We start from the raw sequence: 19653 nt of genomic DNA, 5'->3' as shown, positions 1-19653 counted from the left end.
TCAGGCACACAGCCCATGGGGCTGCTCTCACCTCTACAGAGTCAGTGGCTCAAGAGGCCACAGGATTATTGAAATCTATTTGGTCCCTGTATAAGTATATATATACATTGCTAGTGATACTGCAAATGAGACAGAATGAGCTACATGACGTATTAGCTCTTTTTGGAAAGTAAAATGGATATTGTGGTACTTTTTGTACATTTTATTTCAGAAAAAGGGGTTGGGTAGTGGAACTTCTTCATTCTAGGAATTTATTTTCCACTTTTTCATTTGTCTCTGTGTAAATAAGTTAGGAACACATGCCCATATATATACTCCTTAGGAACACATGCCCATATATATACTCCTAGTCTTTAAGCGTATGCCGAGTATGTCAGCTGACCCACTAGTCAGGTCAATGCCTGATTGAAAATGATATAAAATCATACCTAAAAAAAGCCATGAAATGCCTTTGGCATTTGAACTCCGAGATGTATGGGACTGAGAGCAGCTTCCAACTGATGGACCACTAGTTTTCTCCTTTTTGTTTGTGGGAGAAGGTTTGTGGAGGCCAGCTGAGACTTACTTCTGCCATGTGCCTTGCAGTCCTTTGCTCCAGAGGAGCGGAGAGATCTGGATCCTCTGGCAGAGGAGAGAGAAGCTATTTCATATGACAACAACGGTAAGACATACAGCTCTAATAGCAACTGCTTGCTATGAAGGGCTTGTGAATAAACTATTTCTTTCTATGGATCATGATACCTGTCCCATGTGCTGTTGATTGTAAGCAAGAAAAAAGAAACATTACTCAACATTTTTTACCTGTTAACAGTGAGTGGCCAGTGAGAGTAAGCAAATAGTAGCATTTGCCTTCTACTTAATCATGTTTCTCTTCATTCATCACAGCCACAGGTCCTTTCTTTAAGTTTTTATAACACTAGGCTAAATAAAATAGACTATATACTGGTTATTGAAGTAGAATGCAGGCTGAGATTGGACAGAACAAAAATATTTTCATCATATCAGAAAGCGTTTTTTTGCAAAAGATTATACCAAGATGGGCAACAAAACCTCATAAACTTTTTGAAAGTGGAAAGAAACATGCTGTGGGTTGGTAGTAGCAGTTGGAACATTTAGGGGAGTGCTTTGCTAGACTGCAATCATGATCACCTTTTTTTCCTTTGATCTGTCTGGAGATGCGGTAGTATGTTTAAAGCTGGAAACAGCACTTTTCTAATGTTCTCTAACCTCAAAAACAAGATGCCAAACATAAGGTTTTTTCCTTTTTCCTTTCTTCCCTCCGGCTTGCTCCTGCCAGAACAGACTGTTCAATTGTGTACTTTGCAGCCAGGCAGAACTGTGCATCGTGATTCTCCCTGCTGAAGGAGGGGAGAGCTACAGCGTGGGGATGGAGAGGGCTTTTGTTGCTGGAAGGAATTTTTTACTAGGTTTTTCTCTCTGTGTGTGAGAGACATAAAGTGCTCTGGAAATGTACAGATTCTTCTTGCCAAGAATGGTTGTTTTCACAGCTCCCCTTTCGCCAATATCAAACTGGTTAAGAAATAATTTAAAAAAAAAAAAAAAAAAAGGTTTTCACATACATATCCTAAACTCCCCGGGTGACAGATATTGTTGAGCAATAGAGTCTGTAAAAGTGCCAAAATAACCTATTTCCCCAGAAGAATAGAAGAATTGAATATGAATATCAATGCTAAGGTGGAGAGGGAGTTTTGAGTGAAAAGAACAAAGGCAAGGCTGAAGCGTTATTAACCAACCGCCTTAATTAAGCTAGAAGTATGATGTTCTAATATTTTTAAGAATCTCAGTCAGCTGCTCTGCCTTTGGCTTTAATTTTTTGCCCCAAAATTCCTTAATGAAAAATAATTAATTCATCTCCAAATATGAGTGTTACTCATTCTGAATGCATGAAATATTTAAAGAGGATTCTAGCAAAATGTTCTACTCCCAACATTGACTTGACTTAATGCTATTCTTATTAACAAGTTGGTTTTAGAAATAACGTAGTGCTGTATGTGCTCTAATAGAAATATAGGAGATCATGGTATAAATCCAGACTAAATATTCTGTTGAACATGCACAAAAGCGACAAAAATTGTATATGAGTCAGAGAACATTGGAGAGCAAAGGGAAGTTTGTAACTTACTTTTCTGACACCTTCTTCCAATGTAGCCTTCGGTACAGGAGCACACATTGGTTCGAACACAGTGCCCACTGTTCTTACAAGGGGGAATGCAAACAGCTAGTGAAAGGAAAGCAAAAGTTTTGTGCACTGAAATCACACAGGGGATCAATGTTGCCTAAATATAGGCTCCTTATTTAGGTGCCTGTGTTGGGAGACCAGTCTGCAGAGCCTTTTTTCTTTAGTCGGGGTAGAGAAGGTGTCTCTCCAAAGGGTGATTTGGGCACGTGCCTAGCTGGAGATCCTGATTCTCTCTTGTTTGTGGAAAGAATGTGGGACATGACTCCTAGCACCTCAGGGTCCCTTTTAGATACCTGCAGTTAAGTGGTCGGAATATTCCTGAGAATCTCTTAGGTTTTAACTTTCAGCTAAAGGGCTTCTTCAAGGGCTTCTACCCATTAAATATAGATCAGTGTTTGATATTTGCTAACTTGGTTTTGGTGCTATTTCTTTCCCCCTTCTCAATGAAGAAGGAAGGGCTTTGCTTTTCTTCAGCATCCATCCACTATCTCCCCATACCACTTCCATATCCCACAAATGTGGATATTTATTTTCAAGTTTTAGTTGTGTCTAAACCATAACACTTAAGAATAAAAATTCCAAATCACCTAAATGTTGAAAATCACCTTCCATGTTGAACCTCAAGAGAAAGATCATCAAATTACAGTCTGTATCATTTTCACTCTCTCCTTCACCCCCAAGATCACAAAAACAAAGAGCTTCCAGCAAGCTCCATTTGCAATTAGATTTTTGTGTGTGAATCATTCACTTGCAAAAATATGCATTGGGATTGCATTCATCTAGGAACTCCAGGGAAACAAAAGAGAGAGAGAAAGAGAAAAGAACTTTTAATATTGAAATAGTTCAGGTTTGGTAATAAGAGTGTATTTATATTCCCAGATTCAGGAAGGGTTATTAGAGCCATGCTCAAAAAAATGAAAAGCAAGTGGTATAAGCACAGGGGTCTTCCAGCTATTTGAGCCCTAAACATGAGTTTCTCTCATGTCTATTCTGCCTGGGCTAATGGGTAAAGTTTTCGTTAATATGACTTCTGCAGCACAAATGAAGTGAGCAAGAAGCCCAAGGTACTGTTAGCCTCAGTTTAGAGCTCTCCCCTTCAGGACAGGGATTCAAAATCAGGTCCTGCTCTATGTCAGGCAGATATTTGATCAGTTCTTTGAGCAGGGATCTGAAGAAGTCCTATACAAGTCTCCAATCCATTACACTCTAGGATGGTCAAGTAGGTGATATTGTGAGCCCCATTTGAAGATAAATTATCATCTGTCTCTGAAACACAGTATAGTACACACTATAGAGTATGCAAAATGAACAAACTAGAGCCATGCTTTAACATTTAATTGAAGAGTTGCTAATTAGTGATATCACTAAGTTCAGATAGTTTTGGATTAATTGTTTAGTTATCATTAATGCCATCATAAATAAGTGCTTACTCCTTCACAATACCATTAAGAACAATATAATGCAGATTTACGACAGACTATAACATCAAAGAAGCACACAGGGAGTTATGACAAGGAAAGTCTCTGGATCTACTTCATGTGGGGGCAGGTAATGATATAGGCTGCTGTTTATACTTTAAGCCTGGATCCTTTATCAAGATGATAAACAGAACTTTCTTACCTCTCTGGCACTGTGGCCCATAGAAACCATAAGGACATGTACACGTATTTGGCTGTACACAGATTCCTCCATTCAAGCACACAGGATTGCACACAGCTGTATGTGAATATAAGATAACTATATGAATCTCTTATAATTTTGAATTTTTTAGAGTAGGCACTCTTTTGCTGCTGCACATGTCATTAGAATAAACATTTCTAGTAACATTGTGATAAATTTCACATGGTCCTTGCTGGTCACTTGTGCTGTGGCATTTATTCATTGTCGATACAGTGGGAGCGTTTCAGTGGTGTTTTAGCATAGCTTGGGGGATGAAATAAAATACAATTTAGTAGTTGATTTCTGATGTCTTCCTTTGATTTGCACAGTTCATTTGCTTCCACTTTAGTATCCTCACCAAACACGATCCCAAGGTAGTAAAATGTGGTCACATTGCATAGATAACCTGGAGATGAGATATTAACCGTTTGCTGCTTTGTCTGAGTTCAGCAGAGCATCGTGGCATTTCTGTGAAGTTGAATAGGTATGCACTGCAAAACCTCCGTTTGTTCTGCCTCATTTAAATGCCAGTTCCCACAACATATTGGCTCATGCATCACCAACAGAGCCACTGGCTGAGCTCCCTTTGCCTCTTTATTTATCTGTTATTACTGTAGATGTTACAACAGGCATTAGGAATTAAAAGCTGTCTTGCATATCTCTGTGTGGCAAGTACCTGACTGTTGAAAAAAATGTATTAGAATTGCAAATTAGTTTAGTTGGGAAGTCACTGCGTGAAGAATAAGGTATCCAATAAGGTTTTCATTGTAAAGCAGAGTGATACTTTAAAAGTCTTTTTCCTTCTATTCCCTTTGTCTTTCAGTATCTTACAGAATAGCCCATTAAATAAATTAAATACATTTAAGCTTAAATAAATGAAGGGTCACTAAAATGTTTCAGATGAACTAAAGGAGAAATAAAATGTCAATTTGGAAAGCGAAAAAAGTGAAATTGTCATCTAGATGAGAGCCTTTTGTGACCAAGCAGCAGTCGCTTATGAAGTCAAAATGGACTTCATTCATTGCTAATGGTGAATTTGGATTAGTTGCCTCATTGTCCTAGCTAGTTCACACACGTCCACACTCTCAGTGATTATATTTCCATTGGTAAAGTCCCCTAAGTCCCTTTTTTTTTTTGTTTCTATATCTGTGTTCGTGCAGAGACTCCTATCATATCACTTGAGGCAGGAAAGCCCAACAGTATCCACAAAATACTCTGTGTAGTGCACACAAAACAGTGCCAGAGAGGTGAGCCTGATAGTCTTTCACCTAAGGTATTGGCAGACAAACAAATTCTGCTGCTATTATTCTGCGTTGGAAATTACTGCTTCTGCTGCTGTTGCTTGTCTTCCTCTTGGAATAATCCTGTTTAAAGCCACCCCAAAATAAATTTGCAGAACTCAAGGAGAGTAATCTCCCACAGGAAAAAGAGGAGATAGTGGGAACCAGAATAACTAGTGGCAATCCCGGTCATTTACCATGGATCTTAGCTAGGTTAATTTACGTATCCTCAGTAGGTCTGTCATTTCAACCCTTACAGGAAGAGCAGTCTCCAGGAGATGGAGGTTAAAATGACATCTCTCACCTTCCAGGAAAGGTAATATAGGCTGAAGGTGTCTTAGTCGTTTAATATTCACTATGGCAGAGGCAGACTGCCTCTGTAGCCTTGAGGTTTGGCATTAATTAAGGTACTCCTCGTTCTTGCTCCTTTTAATATTTCACCATTTTGCATGTCTTGTCCCAGGTGAGTGCTGTAGTTGCTGTGCCTTTGGGAGAAAAATATGTATTCCAGCTTTTAGTGCCTAGGCCCTGAGAGGAAGGTCTGAGCTGTATCTATTCAAAACAGGGTTCAAAACTATGAGCCCCGACTAGAAATAGGTACCTAGTTCCAATCTTCACCTTGTCATTTTGTACTGAGGTGTGGAGGTGGCTTTCCCCTGAGTGTGCACACTTCTGTGGATGCCTTTGTAGGTACTCTGCAAGTCTGAAACGCAGGAGGAGCAGTGTGAATTCTGGCAGCAGCAGGATGTTTAACATTAGGGGGTGAACGGTTATGTTCTCTTTTGCAAACAGGCTTTTGTTTTTTCTCGTACAGTTGCAAGCTGTCTTCTGGAATGGTGAAACTGAATCCAAGAACTGGACCACAAAAATCTGAGTAGCCAGTCTCAGTTTCTGGTAGCTTACGCTTCTATGTTCGCTTTTCTTCCTTAGACTATGCAGTATTAGAAGTGTGTACATAGTTGCTAACTTAGCACCAGAAGTCACGGTTGCTTGCTGACATTCTTGTCCTAACTTAAACTGGCGTCCTTCTATTCCTGTCTCTGTAAATTGCACTTTTAAGTTCAGATTTGACTGCATATCGTTGAAAATCACCAAAAGCCAAACCCTTCTTCTTCCTGCTCCACCATCATACCTTGAGAGAAATGTGTAGGGTTAAGAGCAATGAAAACTGGAAGTTGCGTAGACCACGAGCAATGCAGGTGGCTGCATTGCCCTCATCTCTGCCACTGTGGGTGTGGGGCAGGACGCATTCTTTGAGCTCTCCGTGAACAAGACCAACAAAGAGTGAGGTTACGTCCATGGCAGCTGAGACTGTAAATCAACATATCTCCAAAGTGCCAGTGAAAATTACTCTCATTTGCAGAGGCTACCTAGTAAAGTCGTAACTTCTGAAATGGTGAATAGCTTTGGTTTTGGTTTTGTGCATGCTAAGAATAAATTCCAGAATCACACAAGCTTAAAAAGCTGCAAAAAAGTTTTTTGTGGGTTTCCACTATGTGACCTTGAGATTTCGATAAACGTGTAAGCTTATGAATACTTACATAAACTCAAAGCCTTCCGAGGTTTTGCCCTTTACTGGGTCTCGTGTTCTTACGTTTTAATTCTTTAAGCAATTTCCAGTCTGACTGCTGAATTGCAGGAATCACATGGATTTCAGGCAGCAAAAGACATGAGAGACCAGTCATTTCGAACCACTTACCTGTTTCGCAAGAAGGGCTGCTCCATCCATTTCTGCATTTACACTCATCCGGAGACATGCAGACCCCGCCGTTGTGACAGTGCCTGTTACACACCACTGGAAAATACGCAAAGGATCAAAATCTCTTATTGGAAACAAAGATGCAGATCCTAAGGTTGCTCTATTACAACAAATAACTAATGGTATTAGTCCAAGAGGTAAACTGAGGGATGGATCTGTCACTTTCCTTGGTTTTCTTTCTCAGTTAGAAGTCCTGCATCTAAAATTCTTTGCTTTTTAAGTATTCCAGCTACTCTGGTTCAGAGATAAAATTATATTCCTGTCAAGGGCAACCTGATATTTAAATAAGCAGCAAGGACTATAATAATGGAACTGCATATGTTTCGCCATTCAGCTAATATAGAAGGGTTTGAAGGCTGATTTTTTTCCCAGATTTCTATATACTCAACCTCTTTTGTAACTTGTATTGCACAATAATGTGACTTCTAATGGGTATGGTTGTCTTTTTGTGTTCTTGAAACTGGTATTACTGCATTCACTCACACAACCTTGAATTTCATAAATGTTACTATAAATAACATGGAGGTTTTTGCTTGTTTGTTTTTCCAGAAGCACTTTTATGTAGAAAATGTTGATATAGATGTGCATATTTTTACATAATATAACTACGTTGCTGGTAAATATATGCTCTGAAATAGTTTAGATACTGTATTACTTCAATATATTATACTTTGATTTCCTTGCTGTGTTCAATCATCACTTTAAGGGGAAATACAGAAAAATAAAAAGGCTTTTTTTTTGTCTTCTAATTTTCTTCAAATTCAAACATGTAATGAGGAGAAAAGCCTGAATGAGTTCATACATACTTGTTTCACATCGAGGACCAACAAATCCATAAGCACAAGAACAAGTATTTTGAGATAGACAAGTTCCTCCATTCTCACATGGTGGATTACACTGCACTGCAAGAATAAAACATGAGGGAAAAAAAATACAGTTCAAATATTACATTCTGTGTGGTTATGAGCACAGCACTTGTAACTACTTTTCCCATACCATTTTATTAATCCAACAAGTAATTTGGCTACTGAGGAAAACACTGCAGGATAAAAGTAGGTATCAGATTAGTAATACAGCACTAACTAATGAGTAGCTATATAATGTCTGCAAGGGAATGATTTTAACATAATCATATTTAACTTCTGATCATGCACATGTTTAAGTATGCATTTTTTACATCTAAAGATGGATCAAGTACAAATGTAGTTGATACTAAAGACCTTGCCCGTCTCTCTGTACAAATTTGCCTTGTGGATGTCCGGTAAGCCTTAAGAGGTGCCAGAAGTTATGCTAAAACAGTGATGAAGTGTTTCTTCTGTACAGAAAAGAGTTGTATGGTAATTTGTCAGCGAAATGACAAACATTTAAGCAACAATTTAAATGTTTAATAAGTAGTGTGAGGTCTGCAGACAAACCAGCAAGTTAGATGATTTCTTGACATATTGCAATATTCAGTGTTATTCTTTGGAAGAATGAGGATGAGCAGGTGTATTGCGTAAAGCTGGAAAATACTGTAGCTCTTGAAACACGCTATTTGCTGAAGACACTTCTTTCCTTTTTAAATGCTGATCATTACAAGCCAAGTGACTTTATTGTGCCTGGAAGGTTTAGCCTCTTAAACCTAACATCTAAGGTAGATACCTGACATCTGATATCATGAACACTTCTATTTGTAGCCCTCTATAAGAAGTAGTTTTGTATGCCAAACGCCGGAGAGGAGGAGAGAAGACCACTGAAGGTAGAAGATGACCACTGACGCCTACTCTAAGAAGAAGTACTGTGTGCAGGAGCAGAGCAAAGCGTGTGTCAGCTGGCTCCCACTTACGCCTTCAGAAAAAAAAGCCACCTCACATAACAGAATGAAAAATATCTTTCCATGCGCTTGGGAAGTGAATGCAGAGAAAAATGTTGTACTTTGGCACACTTTACTGGCAGAGTTTTGTCTTTTATAATGGATATGAAGCTAAGCAAGGTTATTCCAAGGAAAATGCAAAATGAAGCTAAAGAGCTCTGAAACAAAGCATCTTTCATTTTAAGTATTTCTACAAGGGGAAAAAAACCCCCAAATGTACCACATTTTGCTCTTAAAACTGGCAAATGGACTGTGTAACTGGAAAGCTAAATGAAGGACAAATACTTGTGGCACCACACAATTTAAACAAAGCTCATGCATTGAAGGCTTCCTGACCTCTTATGATACCACCAAACCTTCAGATAAAGCCATTGCATGTGAACTTTGCCATCCAAAAAAGTTATGAAAGCCACCGCACATTTTCCAATTGCAGTTAAAAGATAAGCTCCAACAAGGTACCTTTAAATAAACCATTTTGACACAAAGAACATTAAGGAAATATATTTGGTATTAGGTCTGCTCTTCAGTACTTCAGTATTTACATTTCCTGTTAGCATATAGTTTTAACTGTGAAATTTTCAATGCTGCATTAAAATAACTTGAGGATTTGACATGCCTGAGAACAGAAAACTCGCTAGACATAGTTTAGATCCATACTATACATGCTGAGAATGTCATTAAGCTAAATTTAGTTTTGATTTGATGGGCTATAAGGTTTAGACATTTGCAATTCAGCATGTGTTTAGCTGAAATTTGAAGTGTACATCTGGGAGAAAAAAAGAATAAAAAAAAATCGACGTCGTCTGGACAACTAAATAGATATGATTTAGACCCATTTAAGCAGTTAGTGTTAACCTTTCCCAAAGTTCTTCTAATTCAGCCACTGGTAGCAGCTGTTGGAACAGGTCAGAGGCTCAGGCAGCTCGGGGTCTCACCTCTATTAGGGTGAACAGCAGGTAGCAGTCCATGAAGAAATGGAAAGTGGAAGAAAGGGAAAGAAATTGAAGCTGTTTTCAAGGAAATCTGTTATTCCTTTAAAATTGCAGTACTGTATTTATAAGCCACCACTTGCATTTGGGGGCTTACACTGTATCTCACTGAAGTCAGTGACAGGCGTAGGGCTTTGAAAGCAGGGTGCCGACCTGTCCGCTGCACACGCGTCCGTCCGAAACGTCTCCGCTCTTCTGGGCTTGAGTAAGCACAAGACTGGCTTACAAAGGAATTTCTTTGCAATTAGAAATTAACACTAGGTAGAATTAGGCAATATTCTCTGCAAGGAGACAGGGAAACACAAAGCCTGGGAAAAATGTACTACTCTTTTTGAAGTACGTGAAATGTGATTGCCTTTCCTGTAGGACGACGGTTGCATAAAGCCTCCAGGTGCCTAAGTGCTATGCCAAGCACAGTGACATTCAAACATATTATGCTTTATTTCAGCGTGTTTTGTATGTAGCACTTAAAGCAAATGTGTCCATTTGAATAGAGTACTTTCCATCTGGCCTTTACACATTTCGAGATGCATCTGAACTGTCAGAAAAGAACATGGTATTTTGGATATTAAAACATTTAGCTCTTATGGTGACATTTAATAGTAAAATGTTTAAAACTATTCTATTACTGGTGAATAGCAAAAGATAAAAACTGAACACTGGCTGCAATGTGAAAGCGAGAGTAACATTCACCTAAAAGACATTTCCCTCCATAATAGAAATATATTGTTTGTGTCAAATTCTTTTCCGAAACTTCTATCTTTCATCTTCTGGAATGAATATTTTTTTCCATAAACATTTGCTAAATTGTGCAAAGGTATTGCAGTGTTTTTATACTAAGCGGTTTTGGATGGTATAAAATGACAGTAAAGAGGAAAACATTGCTGCAAATGGTCAATCTGGCTGTCAAATGTACGTATGTTTATGTTTATAATTTAAAATCTGGAGGTGAAAACAGAGAAGTCCATTATTGTTTTCTCTGAAAGGGCTTTTTGGGAAATATCCCAAGACTACTTTTTTCCATTAAAATGAGATCATGCACTTTTTATAAGTTTCTCTACGATATCTTTGGGGGTACTCAGGAATACCAGATGCCGTGTTCTTTCCTCCATTTTTGATAATCTAATCAGCAAATGGCTTCCAGGACAGAGCTATTGCTTAACATCTCAACAGTGAGTAAACTGCCGGTGCCGTCCGGCACATGAGATCCTGGCTGTGCACCATTAAAGCAAGGCTCGGAGGTGTGAGAGCATTGCCTGCAGTTCCATTTAAAAACTTGGAAATTCACTGGAAGGAGCATAGTCTACCTTGTTTCATGCAATTATTGTACATTATTTATTTTCTTTCAAAGATGCATTAATCTAATTTCCTAAATGTACAAGTGAAGTTTGAATATGTGCAGCACAAGGGAGGGAAAAAAAGGAAAAGAAAGTTATGTTGCAGGCTAGCCAGGTTATTGGTTTTCCTTTTGAACAGATGTGGATTGAAGCCTTTCTTTTGCATGTAAGATACACAGATAAAGGAAATAAAGCATAGGGTTAAAGCATGTATTAGTGCAATTAAAATAACTCATATGCATATTTAAATAGTCCAGCAGTCCAGAGCCCAGTATTGAAATAAATACCCATCATAGCAAATAGAAAATTAACAAGATTAACTTGACTGAATAAATTGGGAATACAAATGCAGACAACACTTCTGGTTAGGTTGTACTAATGGATTTTGCTTTTGTGAAATGTCAGCTGAGTGCTCATCTGCAGTCAAAAAAGCAAATAAAGTGTTAGGAATTGTTAAGAAATGAGCAGAGCACAAAATGCCAGACTTTATTATGGTCTGTATCCATGGTGAGCTGCACCTTAAATACCATGTTCAGGTCTGATCCCCCAGCTCAGAAAAGATACAGTAAAAGTGGAAAAGACGCAAAAAAAGGTGACAGGGATAACCAAAGTTATAGAAGAGCTTTTGTATGAAAAACAAGTAAATAGATTAGGTCATTGGGAAAGACATGACCTGCGGGGATAGGATAGAAAACTGCAAAATCAGATGTGGCCTGGAAAGGCTCAACAGGGTACTGTTCAAAGGCATCACCTTTGCTTTTTGAAGCACATGATCCATAACTTACTGAGAGACTATTCTGGACAGTATCCCTATATCTTTACCATGTACTGCCAGACATCTGCTGTTGGTAGCTACTGGAGATAGGGGAAGGACTTTTGGTCTGATATGGTAGAGCTTTTTGGGTGTAAAAATGCCAGAACAGATGAATGTCAGCTACCTGGGTTTTTTTGCCTCGTTTCAGCCAGCTGTGCATCCTGAGGTTGTAATACTTTCCCAACTACTCTGTCTTTCCTGTTATTTTGAAAATTATTTGGTTTGAACAGTGGTTTTGTAATGTCAAGGCAACGCCGTGTTTTTAACTCTTGAGCAGAAAGCATGACTACGACTGTTCTAGACTTCCCCTTCTGTCAGAAAATACCGTGCAAAGCCTATAAAATATCCCAGAGTTTTACTGACTTAAAGTTTTTAAGAAAATGTTTCTAAAGTAGCATGACTTTATCTTCCAAGGAATTCCAAGGAACTTTTATGACTACGAAAAAACTAGAAAGACAATAGTCCTTAACCATCACCTAATCCAAAATAGTTTTAAATAATTGTCTGTATTCTGTGGAACTGAGTCTTTGACTTTTTAATCGTACGATTTTAGTAACCAGGCACTCCTTATCGAATGAACTCGGGGTTAGAGAAATAAAAACAAGCATGACCAGGAATTTGGCTTAAGTTCTTATTTTTCTTCAGGCTTCAGGTTTAGGTCTCTTGGTAAGAAGCACAACAATGATGCCCAGAGCAGAATTTTTTGTTAACTTCAACCCTGCTATTGAATGGAAAGGACATGTTCCACCTTAGGGCACCCTAAGGAGCTCAAGAAATACAACAGCTGCTCTCAGACAGTGCCATATGCACAGACCCTGGTGAACAAACCGAGCCCGGGGAAAAGACGGCATTTGTTTCCTTGTCCAGTGGATACGGCATCTCTGAAAGTGCAGGTTTATGTCCCTGTTGTAGAGTGGGGAACAGAGGCAGGACACAAGTAATTGCTCTAAGGTGACTAACAACACTAACGAATATTTCAGAGCGTTAGCCTCAAATGTTACAGAGTGCTGCGTTGCAGGTGCCACTTGTAACACACTAGACAAAATATCAGAAACATTCTGGAAACAATCCTGTTTTGACTAGTTATGCATTATCAAAGTACTAGTTTTTTATTCTGTTGGTATACTGAGCTGAAATATATAAAGCTCTGTAAGTGTTATGGCACTTCTGCAGTGTGCTTTGGCAGGTGATAGGTGCTGTCTCATAAAACTGCTAGGTGTGTGTGCTGGTTTTGGCTGGGATAGAGTTAATTTTCTTTATAGCAGCTCGTATGGGGCTATGTTTTGGATTTGTGCTGAAAACAGTGTTGATAACACAGGGATGTTTTAGTTGTTGCTGCACTGCTCAAGGACTTTTCAGCTTCCCGTGCTCTGCCAGGTGCAGAAGAAGCTGGGAGGGGGCACAGCCGGGACAGCTGACCCCAACTGCCCAAAGGGCTATTCCAGACCATACGGCGTCATGCTCAGCATATACAGCTGGGGAAGAAGAAGGAAGGAGGGGATGCCCGGAGTGATGGCGTTTGTCTTCCCAAGTCACCGTTACACGTGATGAGCCCTGCTTTCCTGGAGATGGCTGAGCACCTGCCTGCCCATGGGAAGGAGTGAAGGAATTCCTTGTTTTGCTTTGCCTGTGTGCGCAGGTTTTGCTTTCCCTATTAAACTGTCTTTGTCTCCACCCACGAGTTTTCTCACTTTTAGTCTTCTGATTCTCTCCACCATCCCACTGGGCAGTGGGGAGTGAGCGAGTGGCTGGGTGGGGCTGAGTTGCCAGCTGGGGTTAAACCACAACAGGGTGTACCATAGTAATGCATTGGTTTTATGGTATATATACTTGAAAAGGACACTAAGAGTGGAAATTATGCATTTAGTAACCTTCCTCATCACCAGAGGAACTCTTGGCTAAGTTGATTTCATAAAGGCCAGCGAGCATCTTCTGCCAGAGAATATGCAGAAGAATCCAGTGGCCTACAGTAGGCCTTATTTCTCCTGCTTATTTGTTATTATTGTGTAGGTGATGTTGACTATCTCCAAAATGCTACTCTGAAATCATGTTTTTCAAGGCCTTGCCTGTTTAGCAGACTAGTGTTAACGTTAGGCCACTAATAAATGGTAATTCTGCCTTTGTGCAGGAAGGTGAAAGAGCTCTGCAAGCTGAGAACCTGGCCAGCTGTAGGAAAGGGCATGGGAGTGATGAGTACACCCTTGAGGAACTACTTCATTTCAGCTCATCTGCAGAGTAATTAGCCAGAAGTAAGAGAATTAAGAATCTGTAATGCTTATTACGCCAAAGCAAGATAGGTAAAAGCAAGGTCCTACTTTTTACAGGTGACAAAGTTGTTGGTAATGAAGGGAGTGATCTAAATGGAAATTGCTAAGAGCATCTGAACATATCTCAGTTTAGATGCCTGAATATAAGCCAAACACACTGACATCTAGCTGTGTTCTTCCAAAAGAAGATAGGAGGTTGGACCTGATGGTCCCCAGAGGTCTCTTCCAGCCTGGACCCCTATGAGTCTGTGATTCCCAAAGCACGAAGACAGAGTAGAGGGAGGGGACTTCTAACTAAATCATAACAGGGAGACAGAGGGGCTTGTCCAAAGGGATAAGAATATTACAGAAATAAAATTTGGTATGATTTATTTTAGAAGAGAAATTCATTTTCAGGATGCTGCTTATTTTTTCCCTAGCAGTCCTCAAAGCCTGATTTTGAACTGCACAAATGGAAAAAAAAATACATTCTGTCACAAGATAAATATCACTCAGTAAAGTATTTATTATCTTAGAGTATATTCAGACACTCTTATTAAGCAAAGGTCACATCCCCTCAAGATCCACAGGTATCAAAACTTGCTACCAATGGGCTGTTTCTTTTTTCTTGATGAATTTTGATATCAAACAGGATGGTGACAACTATCAATAGTTTCTGAGGCTGTCCACATTTTTGCTCACTTGCTACGGATGTTGCATCAAAGCCTGAAGATTTCACAAATGCTGATCTCATCTAAGCTTTGATCACTTGTTCAATTTTGCTGCCTCCTGTTCTTAGAGGGTACTGTTCTGAGGGAAGTCAGTACAATCGTGGCGGCATCGTAAGGTGCTGATAGCAGAGGTTATGACAGGCCTTAATCCAAAGAATTATCCTCATCTTTCAACTTCATCTGTCATGATGAATCAGCTGCATCTGACATGGGAAGAGACATCAACGGCTGGAGGTACAATGGGTGCTCTTCACCCTTCTGGCCACACTCCAGGAGGGTGCTTGCAGGTGCACAGAAGGGCTCGGGATGAAGCAGAAGCAGGGAGCAGACAGGCTTATTATTGAGTCAGGTGACACGGTCAGTGACAAGAGACAAATAAAGGATGTTTGTGTATCATGTCATCAAGCCCCGAGACAGAGAATTATGTTGGTAATAAAATATTTCATCCTAAGGACTCTCCAGAGAGATTTTCAGTAATTCCAGTGATTGAAGAAAACATCTCGTTGCAAGACAGTAAAAGGCAGAGGTAGATTTATGTTTTAAGGACTACACTGATGGGCATACTAAATATACACAAAGCTGCTGTATGTCCATATTCGTAAATATTCATCCGTACATGGGCCTGGTCTTTGAGGGGAGGCCATTCTGCAATCAAACTTGCTTTGGGCTTCCCAGTAGTAGGAGCTCCTCGGTACTTTTCCAGCTCCAGGTATAAAACAGGGGTGAAAGACAGGGTCTTTCATGTCAAGTAACCTTAAGTCCTTTAGAAGGGACATTTCAGGAATGTGCAAACAGGCAAAAATTATAGTACCCAAGATTATAGTAACCTTTTCTTACGCATTTTGAAATATATTTCCAGGACTGCTCTGAGCTTGGAGGGCTGCAGTATTGCTGGGGGCTTTATGCCCCTGTGAAGGGGGGGATAAAGCAGGTTATCCCAGCTGCTTTGCGTTCACAGCAGGTTATCCCTGGGAGGTCCACCACCGAGCCGTGCAGTGCCGTGCAGCGCAGCCAAGACCCCCTACCCCTGTCTGCTCCACGTGCAGAGCGCGAGGCACCGTACATGAAAGAGAATGAAATAAATGATGCAAACACTTTTGCTTTGTGTAGTGAAAGGCCAATTAAGATATCAACTTATCAGAGGGATTTCAACAAAAGGTGTAATTAATGATAGCTAAGTCAGGGAATACATTGTTTCAACAATGTGCATAATAGTATTGTTTTATGGAGGTATTCTAAGCTGTGTAATAAATAAGTCAATATATTGTGAAAACCCTTCTGGTGCTATACATTTCAGATGACAAGTTCAGTTTTGTATTTAAGTTATTAGACAGATATTTAAAAGTAACTTTTAAGGTAGTAGAACAATTAGTTTTTCCTAGAATTTATGTTGTATAGAGAAATTGAGTCAATTTTACTCTTTCCCACAGAAGTTTTATATGTTTTCAAATGCAATGACTTCAGTAGAATGAATCTGGCCTTAAGCAAGGGTAAGCAAGATCGCAATCTGTCCCTGGTTTCAACAGATTAGATATTATCAAATAAATATGTCATTTTTGTAAGTGGAAATAGCTTTTTCAGAGTTATAGAATGTTTGTCTATTATTTTGAAATATAATTGGCTTTGAAAACCAGAATGATCCCAGCTAGAAAAATCTCCAAATTTATAATAAAAATTAATTTTTACTTTGGAGAGCTATTAGATATGAAGTTATAAAAGAATTTGAAAGAGGATTTTCCCCCTTACCTTCACATGTAATTCCGTCACCGCTGTATCCAGTGGGACAAGGCCCACATTTAAATCCTCCATCTTCGGCCGGCTCGCACTGCACACCAGTAAAGCACGGCATATTAGCGCAGATGACTTTCTGATGCATCCCACCGCTGGTTTTTGGCAGTTCCACATGATCCATCGCTGTGTTGTATGCCTTTCTGGCTGCTGTGGTCTGGGCTGGAAGCTTTGCTTGGGGAGCAGACCCTGGTGGGACGCTAGCACTCTGGGGAGCTGGATCAAGGGAAGAACCTATTAAATGGAAAGGGGAGGTGAGGCGCGTTGCCAAAGGAGATGCTCTCTGCTGCTCTGTTGGGAAATCTTGGGATGGTTTAGTCTCTGAGACTGGAACTCGACCGGGCCACTTCCTGGGAGAATAGCCGTACTTGGAACGAGCTTGCTGAACAGCATGTGGCCTTGCAAAGAATGAACTTGCATTTGTGTTGCGATGAGAAGGAACAGTCCGTGTTGTACCTGGTTTGTATTGTTTAAAAAGGAGCGGGGTATGGGTTGTGACACTGACAGTTGTGGCTCTGGGGTCTGGCTCCTCGTGCAGAAGGAAAGTGTGTGTATCACTTCCTTTTTCAAGAAAAGATTGTTTCTCAGGTGCTGTGGACTCCATATTGGGTTTTTTTGCTGATGATGTCTGAGCTTGGGAAGTCTTCCTTTTCATTATATGGGATGGAGTGTTACTGACTGTGGGGTTTCTTTCCAAAAAGTATGTAGTTTCTTGTCTTGGAATTTGGGTGTGGGAAAGAAAGGAATATATGTTTCTTGATGTCTTTAAAACATCTTCCTGGTGAGAGCCTCTAGCATCTTCAATATTTCTTCCAGCAAAATCCACATGGCTTTGGGAAGATCTTGAAACTAGAGCAGAAGGAAGATATAAATTAGCCAAATTTGCAGGTCTAGAGTTTAAAGGAACCGCAGTGAACATTTAGTTTATGAGCAAACAACAGAACATCAATTCTAGAAGTAAAAGAGTTAATCTATCATATATGCTAAAGGCACATTTATGCTGGCTGGCATAGAAATGACATGGTGTTATCTGCTACAGGTAACACCAGCACTGGATACACAGGGAACTGCAATACCTAAACTTACAGGGTGGCAGTTCATGAACCAGATGAAATATATTTATGCTGGCTTAACATTGAGCCTAAGGTAGTAAGTCTCAGTGCAGGTCAGGCATTATTCTTTGAGGCGCAGCCCTGGGTTTACAGGGGTTAAATTGCAGCCAGGCAAAAACACTTGCCCTGCTGGATTACTAATTTTGGCTTACACTAGTCCATGAGGTTTAGGAACTGTGCACCTTTCCATGGTGCACCCTACAGTTCTTGAGCACCTGAGCTAGTATTTGTTTCTTAGTAACTGTCTGTACTGCAATAGTGTGCTGGGAAATGTTCTGCTAGACAGTACGTAACGCAGAGACTTTGCATTCAAGCTCTTGCAGCCTAGGTGTAAGACGAGACATTGCGGTTTGGGACAGACAGATATCGGAGATAGAGAAATAACAATGTCAAGATGGTCCTTGGCAAGATCATGTCCTAGGGAGACTCTAGTCCCATCACACCAGTGTATAACTATGTAATGCTTTTGTAGTCCTTATGGCAAAGGAAAGTTTTAGGAAAGCATTTAAAGGAGACAAATGGAAAAGCTTTGTTAATGCTGTGTACAGCTCCCTCCAGATGTGAGGGGCAGCATGTAAGAGGGACTGCTGGTTTGTAACTGTCACCCACTTGTTACAAAGCCAGCCACCTTTTCAGTTGTGTAAGGAGGGATGATAGATGGGGAGAGGGTAGTCTGCGAAGGGCCTCGAAAGTGGAGACGAGTAGTTTGAATCAATACTTTCAGGAAGATTAATGGCCATCTGCTGACTCTAATGAATGGAAGAAGCTATTTTTAACCGGTTCTGGCATACTCACTCCATAGAAAAAACCTTACTTGGTTCTAGGGTTAACCCCATGCGGGATGTACCTCTTCCTTTTAAATATAAATATTAATCACTTTCTTAAAACTCCTATTGATGTAGAAATGAGCCACAGTTAGCAAGAAAAAAGATTAAGATGCTTTGCAAAGGTCAAAATGAAAGTTAGAGCATTGACTAGATCAAAGCAAATCCTGGCATTCAAAGTTGTGTTTATTTGGCTGATAAACAGTGTCATTCTACTGGTGGCTGATGAATTTTTATTGCCCTGAAGCATAATGTTGTGGAGTTTTACAATGGTACTGGATCAAGCTATGGACATCAGTAGGTAAATACACAATATTTAGTAGAGCAGCAGGTAAATACATGGATTTTACTGTCCAAAGTAAGGCTGTTGAATGATGAGGTACACAGAATGGAATAAAAGAAATGGTGAAGCAGGGAGGACATCAGCAAAAAGAGCATGAGAGGATAGGAGAAGTCAAAGGATTTTTAAAAATAAATGAGAGAAAGATGAAAGAAATATCCCCATAGAAAATTATCAGTAATAGATGATTATTACTGCCTTTAGAAAATTCAATTCAGGGACCAGAAATCAACAAGAATGACAGCGAAGGGCTGAATGACCTCTCTGACAAATTTCCAAAATGAGCCCTGGTTATAGCTTTGAGCTCCTTCCACTGTGTCATAATTAAATGGGGATAAGTAAGGGGATCATACTGACTACCTGAGAAAGGGAAATCTTTTATTTTTTTTTCAGATTAGATAGGCGATATACCCATCCTGCAAATAAGTTCCAGCCTTCCCTGTAAGGGGGAGCATACTGTTGGAGTGTATCTATGATAATGCAATTTTTACATCTCAAATAATACTACCAGTGAAGAGTAGTGGTACGTTTTGGTTGGTTGTTCATTATGATATATACTGATCAAGGTCCCTCATCCACTCTGTAGAGGCCACTAAACTTCATAAAATGTTGGCGTCATTCAGATGTGGCGGCTAGAGTGTCCTCTCAGCTTTTGTTATTTCAGATTTTTACTTATAGTGATACTGTGCAATTTAGTTAGGATTAGAATACAACAGATTTTT

General features: G+C 39.7%; 1 protein-coding gene across 1 annotated transcript in view; it reads right to left on the bottom strand.

Moving 5' to 3' along the window:
* LOC140657611 (von Willebrand factor D and EGF domain-containing protein-like) overlaps positions 1-19653 on the bottom strand; it is a 181465-nt gene that overhangs the window by 23496 nt on the left and 138316 nt on the right. Inside the window, exons 21-25 of the mRNA XM_072874891.1 lie at positions 16614-17504; positions 7705-7800; positions 6839-6934; positions 3821-3916; positions 2144-2239 (exon numbers count right to left, since the gene is read on the bottom strand). Of these exons, the coding sequence (XP_072730992.1) occupies positions 2144-2239; positions 3821-3916; positions 6839-6934; positions 7705-7800; positions 16614-17504 (1275 nt within the window). The remainder of the gene's footprint in view (positions 1-2143; positions 2240-3820; positions 3917-6838; positions 6935-7704; positions 7801-16613; positions 17505-19653) is intronic.

The sequence above is a fragment of the Ciconia boyciana genome, chromosome 10 (genome assembly GCF_034638445.1).
Source record: "Ciconia boyciana chromosome 10, ASM3463844v1, whole genome shotgun sequence".
Lineage (NCBI taxonomy): Eukaryota > Metazoa > Chordata > Aves > Ciconiiformes > Ciconiidae > Ciconia > Ciconia boyciana.
This window is presented reverse-complemented; position numbering and strand designations above follow the sequence as displayed.